At 44.6% G+C, this 13,382-nt stretch overlaps 1 protein-coding gene across 1 annotated transcript in view; it reads left to right on the top strand.

Annotated features, from left to right (window-relative positions):
• The window catches only part of LPAR1 (lysophosphatidic acid receptor 1), a gene marked incomplete at both ends in the record, with an annotated part of 39,544 nt that extends 26,529 nt beyond the window's left edge, over positions 1–13,015 (top strand). Inside the window, one exon of the mRNA XM_079548666.1 lies at positions 12,714–13,015. Coding sequence (XP_079404792.1) covers positions 12,714–13,015 — 302 coding nt within the window. The remainder of the gene's footprint in view (positions 1–12,713) is intronic.
• Between the last annotated feature and the right edge of the window lie 367 nt (positions 13,016–13,382).

The following is a 13,382-nucleotide window of genomic DNA, read 5'->3' as shown; positions in this document are numbered from 1 at the left end:
ACTCAAACTGTTCTATGACTCTATGAGTCAGAACATGAGCAATGCTGAATCAAAACCTTTGAATGATCCTGCAGGCACTATTTCAGGTTTGGGCTGTAGGAGAAACGCTTAGTGCTGATACTCTGGTATTTCAATAAAATGTAATTCCTGTGTGCCCGAGTTCAATCTATTGGACACATGGTTGGCCATGCCAGCAAGCACTACCTGTTTGCTTTTTGGATACCAATCTTTTTCATATTCTTCTTTCAGTCTCAGAATTTCCAGGCATGGAGCAGATTTTTTCATGGGTATGTTCTGCTCCTGACGTCCAGTGATGTGGCATGCATGCTTACACATCTGGGATTAGTGTTCACTTTAAAAAAACACAGAGTTACCTCTTCCTTCCTCGCTGGGCAGATAGGGGTTGGATTTGAGGGACCTTTATCTGGACAAAAGTGGCTGGGTACCAGATTGGCTGTGCCACAGAAAGTTCTGCAGCATTCTGACACAATATAGTTTCTTTTTCATGAGTAGGTGGGAATGAATGAAATGAAAGAGAAGACCTTGTGCTATTTTTTTTCATCGTTTTATTTTTATCATAGCCAAAATCTGCAGTCTTTTGTGGGGACACTGAAGCAAGCAGTTTGCCAGAGGTTAGTGCAGTCACATCCCCAGAAACACATGGATTGAGCAACTTTCAGTTGGCATGACAGTGTTCTTTTTTTGTGGTTTCAAAAGCTATTTATACAGAAATTTTTAAGCCACAGTGACGCAGGATGTGGTGTTAACATAGTAGCTGAAAGGCAAGTGCTATTTTTGGATACTTCAAGGTGCCATGCTTTGCCTACCAGAGGTTAAATTGAGAGCAGGAGAGCACTGCTCCTGAAAAGCAGTGAGGACACAAGAATGAGACCAGAGCTTTGAACTCACATCATCAGTAAGTGCACAAATGTGAGGAAAGTCAGAGTACTCATCACTGATCCAACCCAGGAGGAGTATTAATGGCCCTCTTGGGGGATGAGCCTGGGACTGCCTCTTTCATTAGCAATTAGAGGTGTCTGATGTCTTCTGAATTCTTCCCTTGCTTTGATTTTTGCCTGCCCCTGCTGACCTGACAACATGATGCAGAGCTGTGCAAAGCATCTCTTCCATAGTGGCTGTATTCCCGTTATTAACAGAGAAATAGCTGGCTGAAGATGGACGCTCTTTTTCAGTTTAAGACATGTTTTGGCAATGTCATTCTCAAAGCTATGAGTTGAAATAAAGGCTAAATTTTATCAGGGCGGTGTTGTGTGTGAAAAAGAGTTTTAATTAATATCAATGAGGGCATGGACAAAGGAAGTTACAAAGAAGCTGCCTCTGGAATTCCGATATTTACCAGTAGCAGTGAAACATTTCCACTGTTTGCTGTATCTCCCATTTTAAGAATGGGAAATGCTGTCTTTTCTGCAGTAAAATTACAAGCCACAGGATAGCAGATGTCCTTCTGATGGAAAAAAACTTACTGTACACTGTTGCAGTACTTCCTGCTTCTTGATAATACTTTCAGTGAATCCTGAGACTGGTTTCATTGCAGGTGATAAAACACTGATCTTCCTTCTCCCTGATACCTAGGACATAAGTTACTGTATAACATGATCTTGTCCAAATAGCAAACATTGGATGTTCAAAAGGAAACCAGAGTCATCCATGAGAGCCTCCCTTTAAATCATGTCTCAACTTCAGAGTAGAAATACAGGCCAAAAGCTTTCTGCCCATGTTATCAGCCTCATCTGGACAGGTTTAAATGAGCACAGATAAAATTAAGTGCTGAAACCTGGAATCTGACCGTCTGATAAGCTGTCAGCATATAGTCACCACAAGCAGAATTCAGGTAGTTAATCACTCGGTGGTTCCCTTGCGCAGAGCAATGCTCTTTCTCTCTGCTGTCCCACAGCTTTTCCCTCCATCTGTTTTATTGCTGCTATTTGTGGATGTGTCAGCTGCTGTCTGATAGCAGGGGCAGTGTCCTTTCAGCATGGACACTCTCCCTGTACTGCCTTGGTGGCAGGCTGTTTGGATGTTGAGATTCTATGATTCTATGATGTGGTAGTATCCCAAGGTTGCTGCTGCTCTCAGGCAGTGTCTAATTTTGTTAGCATTCACAATGGGAGCAGGGGGTCTGTTTTTGACTGAACAAATCCAAAAGACTTAATTTTCTAGGAGGGCTTACTCCAGAATCTCTGAAGTCTTCTTAACCACTCCATTGTCCACATCACCCTGGAGCTGTGCCCTTAGTTCTGCAGGGCTGTCATGGTGGATTATGCTTCTAAACGCTGTGCTTTGAGTAACTGGACTTAACACAATTGCCTCAAGGGACATTTGCCACACCTTAACCAGCCAGCTGTCATCGGATCGGTTCAGTATGGCTCTATCGAAAGACAGCACGCACGGATTTTTGGCAGTGGATTATATAATGCTGTCATTTCAAGTGTTTCTGCCCTTTTGTAGCACTTTGTCCTATTCACAGTCTGGTACTAGCCTGGAAGAAGCAGTTTTTATTCCTATTAAGGAAACAGACAGAAGTTCATATGTCTCTTCTAATATAACTGGTTTCATCTTATGTAAGATCAAAGCAGGCCTTTGCACATTAAGTTGCATCCACCCATGCTTCATTTGGAAACTTGTGTTGCAACTGGAGCCCATCCAATCATAATACCAGAAGTGCTTAATGTCCTTAACGACAAAAGAAAATACAATTAAACAATCTCTTCTACCAATGTTGTTTGAAATCTACCAATCAAAGTGTATTGTCTAAGTGTAGCATTGGGACCATCGCTGGGAGAATACCAGAATGCAGTGAGCTAATGATTTCCAAAAGAAAAGTGGGGGATGCGTGTTTGTTTGTTTGTTTTCAACATCATTGTGAAATATTTTTCTGTGCTTAAAACTGCAGGTACAGGAGCAAAGTAACACTCCTGCTAAATATACCTTGCAGGCAAAGGCAGAACAGAGCCCAGCCTGTGAGCTGTCTGCATGTGCTAGCTGTCCTACCTGAGGTGGCCTCTGGCCATCAGCCTTCTCACTTGCCTTGCCACCATTCATGGCAGGTATGGGGCTTTTGGCATCTTCCACGGAGATACGGACAAACATGAGGTGTATTTTCCACACCTGGTGTGGAAGAGCTTTGGGCTGCTTGTTGGTCACCTCTGCTTCAGGGTGCCTTTATTGTATGTATGGTATGTATTTATTGTATGTATTGTATGTAAGGGAGCTTACATTCTGACTAGAGTAGCTGCTTTCTGTTGAGAAACCCTTATCAGGTCCCCATTTAAGGGACCTGAAAGCCCCACCCAGGTCCTCTTGCCTTTGAGACCCACCTGGTGAATTCACCATCCCCAGTCTGGTGAATCATGTAATGACCATGAACAACCCATCAAGTCATGACCTCGTGCCACTAAAGAGAAGGCAGAATTAGAGCTAGGTGGTGTAAGTAGGACAACTGATGTGGGCTGAAAGGTGGTTTCTTGTTCGTAATTTTCTCCACAGCTCTGCTGTCTGCTTTTCTTTGTCCTGTGTCACCATTCCCAAGGGGCACCAGAGCTGTTTGCACTGGGAGCCTGCTATCAGCAGGACTTCTCTGCTCCTGTTCCTACTAAGCTACTGCCACTGGCTTGGGACTGCATGAGCATTTCTGTCTCTAATAAAGCATTAAGTCTCTTGTAGAACACTGGAAGTTGAAAAAGACATTCAAGTTTCCTCTGTGTGTCAGGTTTTTGGCAACAGTGAAACTCCACAGGGACTACTGTTTGTCTTTACACAGAGATAAATACTCAAATTGTTTTGGCAACAGCCAGGCCTTTATTCAGAGATTAGCTTCACATATCTTTATGAATTTAAAAATCAGTTGGGATCCTGACCATTGACACTTAATGACTTCCTGTTTTTGTCTAAAATGCATTTTTTATGGCTAAGTGGCTTAGTTTTGTCTTTTGTGAGTGAAAAAAAAGAGGACTGTCTCTCTTCTGTAGTCATTAGATCAGTGACAATATCCATGTTTTCTTAACAGCCTTTTGATTTGAGGGATCCAAATGGATATGGATAAGCTGCCTTACAATCAGACTTCTATTTTCAGAAAGCATCTTGAATATGCTTTCTTTGGAAAATGTCCTTTAAAACAAAAACATACATTTGAAATGAAGGGATACTCAAACAACTTTGGTTTGCACCCATCGTTTGAAAAACAGCCTTAGTCTCCTCCATTTGCATTACATTTCTCCTTCAGAGATGTCAACCCAAGACTGTTTCCATGTGGCGAGATCAGCTGGCCAGAGACGAACAAACTCAATTCACAGCAGGCAAAGGATGACACTGTGTAAGTGCTAACCTGGGATGGAGTACAGTGAGTACCCACGAAGTGAACCAGCCCTTTCTGACAGCTTGTTGCTGCCCACGTCTATTTTTCTCTTCAGCTTGTTTTGCTTTGATGTTGGTCATCCTCAGGTTTTTCTGCCTGTTGTCATTTCGGACTCCAAAAGTTTCAGACACTGGCAAGGCTGACAAGGGCCCGGAGACTCAGACGGTATGTAAAACATCCACAGCTGATACTAGGCTCTGTGGAAAGGCCATCCAGAGTCCAAGTGGGAAGCCTGTTGTTTCTTAGTCCTGATTGTAGAAACCTGCTCGGTGTTATCTCTACCTATGAACCAAGTTGGTTCTGCTATGAGCACCATGCTGTGCAGGCTGGCAGAAGGAAGAAGACCGAAAAATGTCAGCCACCCAAAAAATAGAAAAAGGTAATGATGGTAGGGACCATAGATACAACCACACCAGCCACTGGTGTTTTCTCTGTGCACATTTCCATGCTTCAAGGCAGTTAAGGATACTAGTGAGGGTGTTACATAGCATTTACTGTCAGCTTTTCATGAGTCTCTGTCTTGAGTGAGATGTATCTTCAGTGTACATTCAGTTGTGCAACAAATGTGGATGCAGAACAGTACCTGGTTTAAAAGTAGAGAGTTGAAGATTTCACAGAATTTATAAGGCAAAGTATTTAAATGATGAATTGTGTTAGGTGGTATGGTGATGTGAGCTTTGAAAGAGAACAGGGAAAGCAAAAAATAGCAGAAGAGTTTGTACGCCAAGAAAATTATCAATTGTGGTCAAAATTGTATGTGAGTTTAGGGAGAGTTTTTCATTTTATTTACTTTTTCTAAAAAGAAGGAAGCCTTGTCCCTGGAAAACAGAGCTCAGGGAGACTTCATCACAGTACTCCAGTATTTAAAGGGCAGCTATAAAGATAACAAAGGCTCTCTCTTCACAAGGAGCCACCTGGAGAAGGCAAAGGTGTAAGCTGGAACAGGAGAGGTTTGTCATGATACACAAAAGGTTTTTTTTACAGTGAGATCAGTCAATCACCAAAACAGCCACCAAGGGGACATTGCCTGGTCCTCATCACTGAAGGCTTTCAAGGTGCAACTGGACAGGGTGCTAGATAATTTCTGGGGGCTCCTTTTTGAAAGGTTAAACCTGATGGTCTTTTGAGGTCCATTCCTGTTTGGGCTGTTCTGTTGCTCTGTGATCCTGTGATGAGGATGAAAGTGCTGAGCAGTCACAGATGAAACACTAGAGAGTAAGACCAAGAATGAGATGGTGCTGCTATATACTGGAACTTTACTTTTTGTTGGCACATGCTTGGTGCTCTCAGCCCAGCCAGAGCAAAGGCAAAGACCCAAGGAAACTCTCATGTGAAGTTGTTACTCTGTCTAAGAAGCATAAGTGTTTCAAGAAGCAAGCTTCCAGGTTCCTCTGAAAGGGGATGATTTGTTGACAAACATAGCCATGCCTTAAACACTGAATAAATTCTGTCACAGGAGTTCAAAGCTGAAGCAGACTTGTACTGTACTCCTCCTGGGAAGGAGAGGTGAGATTTGGAGCAGGACGTGGCTCCTGTGTTCCTCTGCAGTGCAGCCATTAATTTGTGCAAAGCCTGACCAAACACAGCAGCTCAGTATCCCAAAGCAGGAATCAGAAGGAGATTGGACTGTGAGTGTGCATCTGTCTGTGCGGAGGTAGGAAATCAGGGATGGATTCAGTGCCTGGAGAAACAGTTTATTATTTTAAAATTCCTTTGTCAGCCATGCATGCATGATTGAAAAATTTGGCAAACCTGTCAATTTTCCATATGAAATTCAGATACTGGAAAAAACGTTGGAGATTTGCTCCCTGTCCATAGGGATGTCAGAATTTTGTCTGCAAATTCAGTTATGCAGCTCATGGAAGACTAGAACAGGGAGCCCCAGGGATGGAGCAAGCACAGCATTGGGAAAGACAGGATTCTCCCATATGCCTCTTAGCTGAGAATTTTCTCCAAGTTGCCTGAGTTTTCCTGCTCCAAATCCTCTTACAAGAAGTACATGCAAGATGCTTTTCCACAAAGATGCAGATTTTAATTAGCTTTCCTTTGTTTTCATTTCTCATTTTACACTACTGGCAATATTCCCCCTGCCCCTCATACAGCGTCTGGTGTGAAACCCAAAGTTTCCACTGCATCAGTGTTTCTCAGCCAGGAAAACCAAGCAACGTTTTGCACTCAATTAGGAACACGGACTATGCTGAAAGAAGTGTGCTACTTCTTAATCCAGGGGAACTCTATAAATACAGACACCTTAAATAAACAAAGGGTTTGGCCAGTACCCATTTCGATAAGACATTTCTTGCTGACAGACTGCATGCTGCTGCCCGTCCTGCATGGGGTATTTTGCAACGATGTTCTTTCATTGCCATCTTGACAGGGACCTGTGGAGTCAGTGGATGCAAGGACGTGACTCTCATATCTTAAGTTACACAGATTTTTATGAATTTAGCATAGGATTATTTTACTTTTGTTAATCCAGTCCATTTGTGGTAGCTACATTTTATATTTTCACTTAAGAATTCCATGGGTGGAAGTAATCCTTACCCAGTGCTGTTTCCAACAACAACTACAAATAATGGCAACAAGTATGCTTTCATTCACCAAGAACTATAAGCTATATTGTAGTAATATTGTGGCAAGTCAAGGACAATGATGTCAGACTCAAACTAGAAAAATGACGCCTACACTCTGTATGCTTGCAGCATGATAAATGGTCTTTGCAGGTCCTTTGCATTTATAATAATTCAGCATTCATTTTGCATTTAATTCCGTAATATTTCTATCTAGAGGGAAACAATGCAGAGCTGTAAATAAGCTCTGTTTCACACAGTACTTATCATGCCGTGCACACGAGGGTATGCAGTGTGATAAGGAGGTTTATTGATACAGCTTACAGATGGGGAGGGCACGAAGAAGTGCAGTTGTACTGCAGCTGATGAGGGAGCAGCTGTCCCTGCTGAGGGTGTGATTGTGTGGGGATGTGGAAAATGCCAGGCATTTCTGAAGCCCTTGATGGCTGAAGCTTTGTCAAGCAGAGGGCTCTCTGCTTCTGTGTTTGCTTTCAGTCAGCAAGGCAGCTGCAACGCCAACTTTCCTCTGCACCTTCACAGAGGTGGCAGATGCTGCACAGCGGGCAGGCCACCACTTGCCTGCAGCTTGTTTTGGATGCAGCGATTTGTTTTTCTTTCACTGTGCTTTCCACACCTTCCAGCTTCCTCTCCCAGCCACCCGCCAGCCCAGTCTGTGCTGCTGGATTCAGCACGGCGAGACCCTGCTCCCTGTTGGTGACCAGCGGTGATGCTCAATGTCCTCCTGGTCCTGCTGGAAGAGGTGGTGTGGCTGCCCACGTGCACTATGAGACCAGGGTTTGGAGAGCTCAGCCTCCCTTCTCGCTCCCAAAGATGGGCCCTTTCTGTATTTCTTTACCTCTCTCCATGTGAGAAAGCAGCAGAGCCTGGGTGCACACCCACAGGGGTGAAGGAAGGCTCACAGGAGAGATGCACAGTGGTTAGGATGAAGAACAGGAGTGTTTGAAAAGAGGGACGTAGTGGTGAGGTCAAGAGCTTGAGGATGGCCTCCCTCTCCTTCCTTCCATCTCTGTCTGCTCATTGCTTTCTGCTTGAAATGGGCTTTTCCTTCTCTGTGAGAATCAGCGGGTGCTCGATGGGCAGAGCAGTGGCTGCCAGGCTGTAAGCAGAGTGGTGTGACTTGCCAGGAGCAGAGGCACTCGTTTTATTTAGCTATTGTGAGCAAGAGGAAAATGAATGTTCATGGAACAAACACTGTCTTATGCCATCCAAGGTGAAAAGATAGAAAAGAAACCAACAGTGCTGCTTAGGAAATGCTTCATCTGCTGGTGTGTGAAGTTGCAAGAGCAGCTACCCTGCCTTGTGTCTGGGAGTTGACCACGTGAGGGCCCTTGATCTCAGGGCTGGTTTGTGTCTTTGACCCACTGCTACCGTGGGGATATTGCTGTGGGGTACGTGGCCTTGCAAGGAGCATGGGGCCTGGAGCTGGGACAAGGTTGGTTTTGATCTACCCCTCAGCTCACTGAAAAACAAAGAGAAGTTACTTAAGACAAGCTGGCAGTGTTTCTCCTTGCTCTTCAGCATCTTTACCACGATGTCCTGTCCTCCCTCCGGTTATGTTAGCTTCTCAGGAGAGGGACTTGTACTGGCTTTGTTTCTTAACAAGTTTTTGCAAACTTGGGCACCCATTTAAGACAGTCTGCCCTGTAGGAAAACATATCATCCTGAATGGTCTGTTCTTGGCCATAAGCTAAACCAGGAGGCATGGCTGGCTGCTGTAACACAGAGGTGATATTGAGGTGCCTTGAGGTAATATTTCTGTGTTTTTGGATGTTGTTTTTATCATACCCTTTTCTCCTGCTTTATCTTGTGATGTCTGAAGCTTGTTGTGTTGGTCCTGCAGACCTTCCTGAGAGGACCAAGGACCTAGTATTTAGTGACAGGTGTAGCAGTGTTTATTGTCATGTAGGTTGTTTCCTTTACACTGATGTTTTGTTGGAGTTTCTTTTACCTTTTTCAAGTCACTCTTTTTGTATGATTTATCATTCTTGGTTTCATGTCTATTGAACACAATAGCTTTATGCTCTTACAGTCACATTGTGATGTGTTGCCACACTTACACAGGAGTTTCCAAGCTTGCATCTACTATAGAAATACAATCTAGACAGCTGCACCTGAGAGGGGTTCAGGGCAGACCTGATGTAATTTCACTGTGGTCACTGGAAAGCTTTCAGTGGGCTTCTGCCACAGCACAGCAAGTGGCACAAAACTGCGCATAGGGAGCGGGATTTTCAGCTCTGAGTGTGATGTACCACACAGCAAGTTCTATAGGATGAGATTTGTTTCTTGACTGCTTTATTCTGTCTCATATTCTGCTGTAAAATGTGCTTCCCAGTCTATAGCAAGACTTTTCCTCTCATCTCTTTAGATCTTTTTTAAAGATGCTGTGCCACTTCTTCTAGTTTCCTCAAGCCTTCCCACTTCTTAGGTAGCCATTCTTCCCTTAGCCTGACAGTCACCAATTCATCAGGTCCATCTCCCCAGGCCCCAGGGCTGAGCTCAGCCATGTACCATGGAGTGACCAGGCATCAGTGCTCCTCCGCCCCGTCTGCACTTCATTTGTGCATATTGGGCTCTCCTACTACTGTCTAGTGCAGGATGCTGACATATCCACACAGATGGTCAGATTTGATTCTTTGAATGCAGGAGATCTGCCTTGTATGTCATTGTAGTGTGGGTTTCACTGCATCTGTGCCATGTAGAGAAGGACCTGCAAGTTGCTTGAGCTGTCAGCAATGCTCCTGAGCAGAAGAATACATCACACTTTGAATTACGATGAAAACTTTCAGTATATGGACAGCTGGAAGCTTTCAGAACTCATTGTCTTATTGAACATGATATTTTTAGGTCTTCATTGTTTGTGAAATCAGTGCACAGCTGATTTCAGAAAAGGAAAGAATTTAACCTCACTTTTAGCTTATAGCATTTTGCTTTGATAAGTACTCCAAGTAAGAGGTTGAAAAAATAAATGTCAAGCTTTTTCATTCCAGGGAAAGAATTCCACTTTTAACAGATGACCTAAATCTGAAGTAACTGGAGCCTGGCATTTTTACTTTCCTACTTCAAACATGCCCTCACCGTATGTGATGCTAACCAGTATTTTCCAGGATATTGACAGTGAAATAACAAGAGAGAAAACCCAAGTCATTGTTTGTGTCACCATTTGCAAGCATTTCACTTAATAAGCCACAGGAGTCGTTAGCGTGGTGGGAAGTTGTGCAAGGACAATCCCAGGGGCTAAAGAAAAACAAAACCCACTAGACTGAGTGGGGCTGGCTTCAATGGATTTGCTTCCCAGTACCAAATGAAGCATCTGCTCGGAAGTGTGAAACTTGCTGTGCCTGCCCAAAGGTCCGTCTTGGATGTTGTATGGAAGCTAGTTGGAAAGTCAGGGACTTACCTCTGAAGTATGAAGCCATGTATTTCTTCATAAACAGTGTACTTTATGAGACATAGCCCAGACACTGTGGAGGCTCAGGGGTTCCAGAACTCCACCTGAGACCAGAATTCAGTCAAAGGTGTCAGGATTTTCTCATGGCCAGTGACTCCCTACTTCTTTTTCTTGCTACTGCTTGAAAGTAGCAAGTATACTTGAAAAGTATACTTGAAAGAATAAAGCAAAAATCGGTAGCAATAAAAAAATGTTCTCTATATCATATTTAATTTCTAAACAAAACATTGGAAATAAAACAACAACTAAAAAAAGATCAATAAACTGTTGGAAAATTGGAAGCTTTCTGGTTGCAACTTTGAGCAGCCGTAGGAGAACTTTCCTGTCAGCTCCACTGTTCCCACATTGGGCTTTCTGCTGCAGGCCAGGTGAGAATGCTGTCATCATCCTTTGCCCTTGACTGGAGAGCCCATGACCTGTAGTGTTTCCATCTCTAATGTTATTCTCTCAAGACAGTGTATAATGGAGAAAATACATGCTCAAGCTGGAACAAAGTCCACCACTGCCTCACTGGCTAGGAGTGTGAGTACAACACACATCACTTCTGCAGTGAGTAGTTAAATTTGCAATATTTGCTCAGTTTCTGCAGAAACCAGCCCAGCAGAGCTGCTCCACAAGGGCAGCTTCTGAACCAACGTGGGTAATGTGTGCAAAAGGAGATTTTCTGCTCTTGGGGGAATAGATATGAGGAAGGAATAGAAGAATAAAGTCCTTGGCCCAGGCTTCAAGTACTCTTTTCTAGGATTGCTGGAATCTAAAAGACATGCAGACAAAAGCTGTGAAGTGGATTCACGTCTCTCATGCCACCTCAGCGTGGGAGAATTTCAGCCCTCTTCTGTAGATTTACTGGCAGCCCCTAACAAAGTCATTTGGCAAAAGAAGTCAGGGCTTTGTATCAGCAGCTGGCAGCTCGCCTCCAGATACTTTCCCTGTGTGAGCATTGTTGGCCAGCAAAACGATAGGCATTGAGGGGCACTGTGCCACCACTGTTTGCAAGCTCAGTTTAGAGTTGCTTTCTGGTGTGTTGAAAGCCTGTCTGTGCTTCCTGGTTGGCATCCAGTGTCTGTAGCAGAGCACACTCTGAAAAGCTGTTTGGAAACCACTTTACTGCTAGACCTAAGTGAGTCTGGTGTGTCCAAAGGGAAAGGTGTCACACTGCACCTTCTTGGTGGGCACAGCGAATAGATGGACTGAGATCGGCCATGACACCCACAGAGCACACTGCTGCCAAAAAGAAAGGTGGTGTGTTAGCACATACCACAGTGACACAGGAACCCACTGGGAACAGCACTGGCTGAGTAGTGTTGGGAAGCCCCCGTGGCAGCTCCTGCACTGAGCCCTGCACTGAGGCTGATGATAAAGCTTCATTTCCCACCTCCACCAAGCATGTCAGCCTGGAGAATCTCAGAAGCACCATCTTTGCTCTGACATGATCCTTGTGCAAGGACTTCCCCACGGTGTTTGTGTTCAAAACATCCTTAAGCTTGGAATATACACTGCCATTCACTCCTGGAAAAATTCAAATCATTCTGATTTCATTTCTGCATTGAACTCAGAAAAGTTCGGGGCTTTGTCCCTGTCAGAGCTTTACAAAGTAGGGAAGGGAGGGGGAAGCATTTTAATCAGGGTAAGGCTCTTTGGCATTTACCCTATTGAAGCCTGAGGAGCCTCTGAATTTCTGCTGAATAGAGACCTAAGAAAAGAAGTAGATCTGTTGAAGGACGACATTTCAGTGCAAGAAGGATGTGTGCTTAGGACTTTCCATTACATAATGGGACTGATATGGATTAACATGACCCAGGCTTGCTTTTTTCTTGAGAATTGCTGCCTACACCACTTTTTTCTCTGTTACTGCTGCTGCAGGCACAGCACTCACAAAATGGTTTTCTTTGTTACTAGCTAGAGAAGTAAATTACAGCATTGTTTCTGCTGATCAACAGATTGATTAGTCAGAGGCCTCTAGCTAAAGAAAAAGATGTTCCTCATCATCAGTGTTAAATGCAAGTGTACTTGCAGAGAACAAATGAGAGTAGAGAAGTACCTCGCTTATGTAATGTGCTGCTCATAACTTTTCGTGGGTCTCTGAAGGGCAGCCATCTCATCAGGCCACTGAAGAACAGAAAATTAAATTTCACTGCTTCCATTTGGATGGCTGTAGAATCATGGAATGGCTGGGGTTGGAAGGGACCTCAAATATCACCCAGTTCCAAGTCCCTGCAGCAGACAGGGCTGCCGACCGCCAAATCCTCAGAGTGTGTGACCGGTCCTGTTGTGTTTTGTCTGCTCTTTCTCTTTCTAGGTGCTTTCATAATCTGCTGGACCCCAGGACTAGTCTTGCTTCTCCTTGATGTGTGCTGCCCACAGTGCAACGTCTTGGCCTACGAGAAGTTCTTCCTTCTCCTCGCAGAGTTCAACTCCGCCATGAACCCCATCATCTACTCCTACCGGGACAAGGAGATGAGCGCGACCTTCAAGCAGATCCTCTGCTGCCAGCGCAGCGAGAGCGCCAACGGCCCCACCGAAGGCTCCGACCGCTCGGCCTCCTCGCTCAACCACACCATCCTGGCCGGCGTCCACAGCAACGACCACTCGGTGGTGTAAAGGCCCCGCTGGCCGCCCCACCGACGGAGCTGCCGCAGGGAGGTAACCCACTCACAAGATTTTCTCAAACACTAATGGACCTCAAGCGCTTCTTTTCCAGGGAGCCCGGTGCGGCGCTGTGCCGGCATCGCCGTTCGGCGAGGCCTCTGCCTTCTGCTTGCGGAAGGTGGAAAAGCAGAGACATTGCAGCAGAGCTGGCCCCTGGGGAGCCTCGCTGAGACTTCGTCGGCCCTTGCAGCGCCTTGGTGCCAATCTGAATAAACTGATTAATTAAGCTTATACCTGCTTCACTGCATTTACATGTAGCCACTTAGTCTTTTTAAAAAGGGAGTAAAGGGGATAAAAGTATGCCTTTCATTTAATAGAC

The sequence above is a fragment of the Tetrao urogallus genome, assembly GCF_951394365.1.
Source record: "Tetrao urogallus genome assembly, chromosome: Z".
NCBI lineage: Eukaryota > Metazoa > Chordata > Aves > Galliformes > Phasianidae > Tetrao > Tetrao urogallus.
Note: the sequence above shows the minus strand (reverse complement) of the source record. Positions and strands in the feature narration are given on the sequence as shown.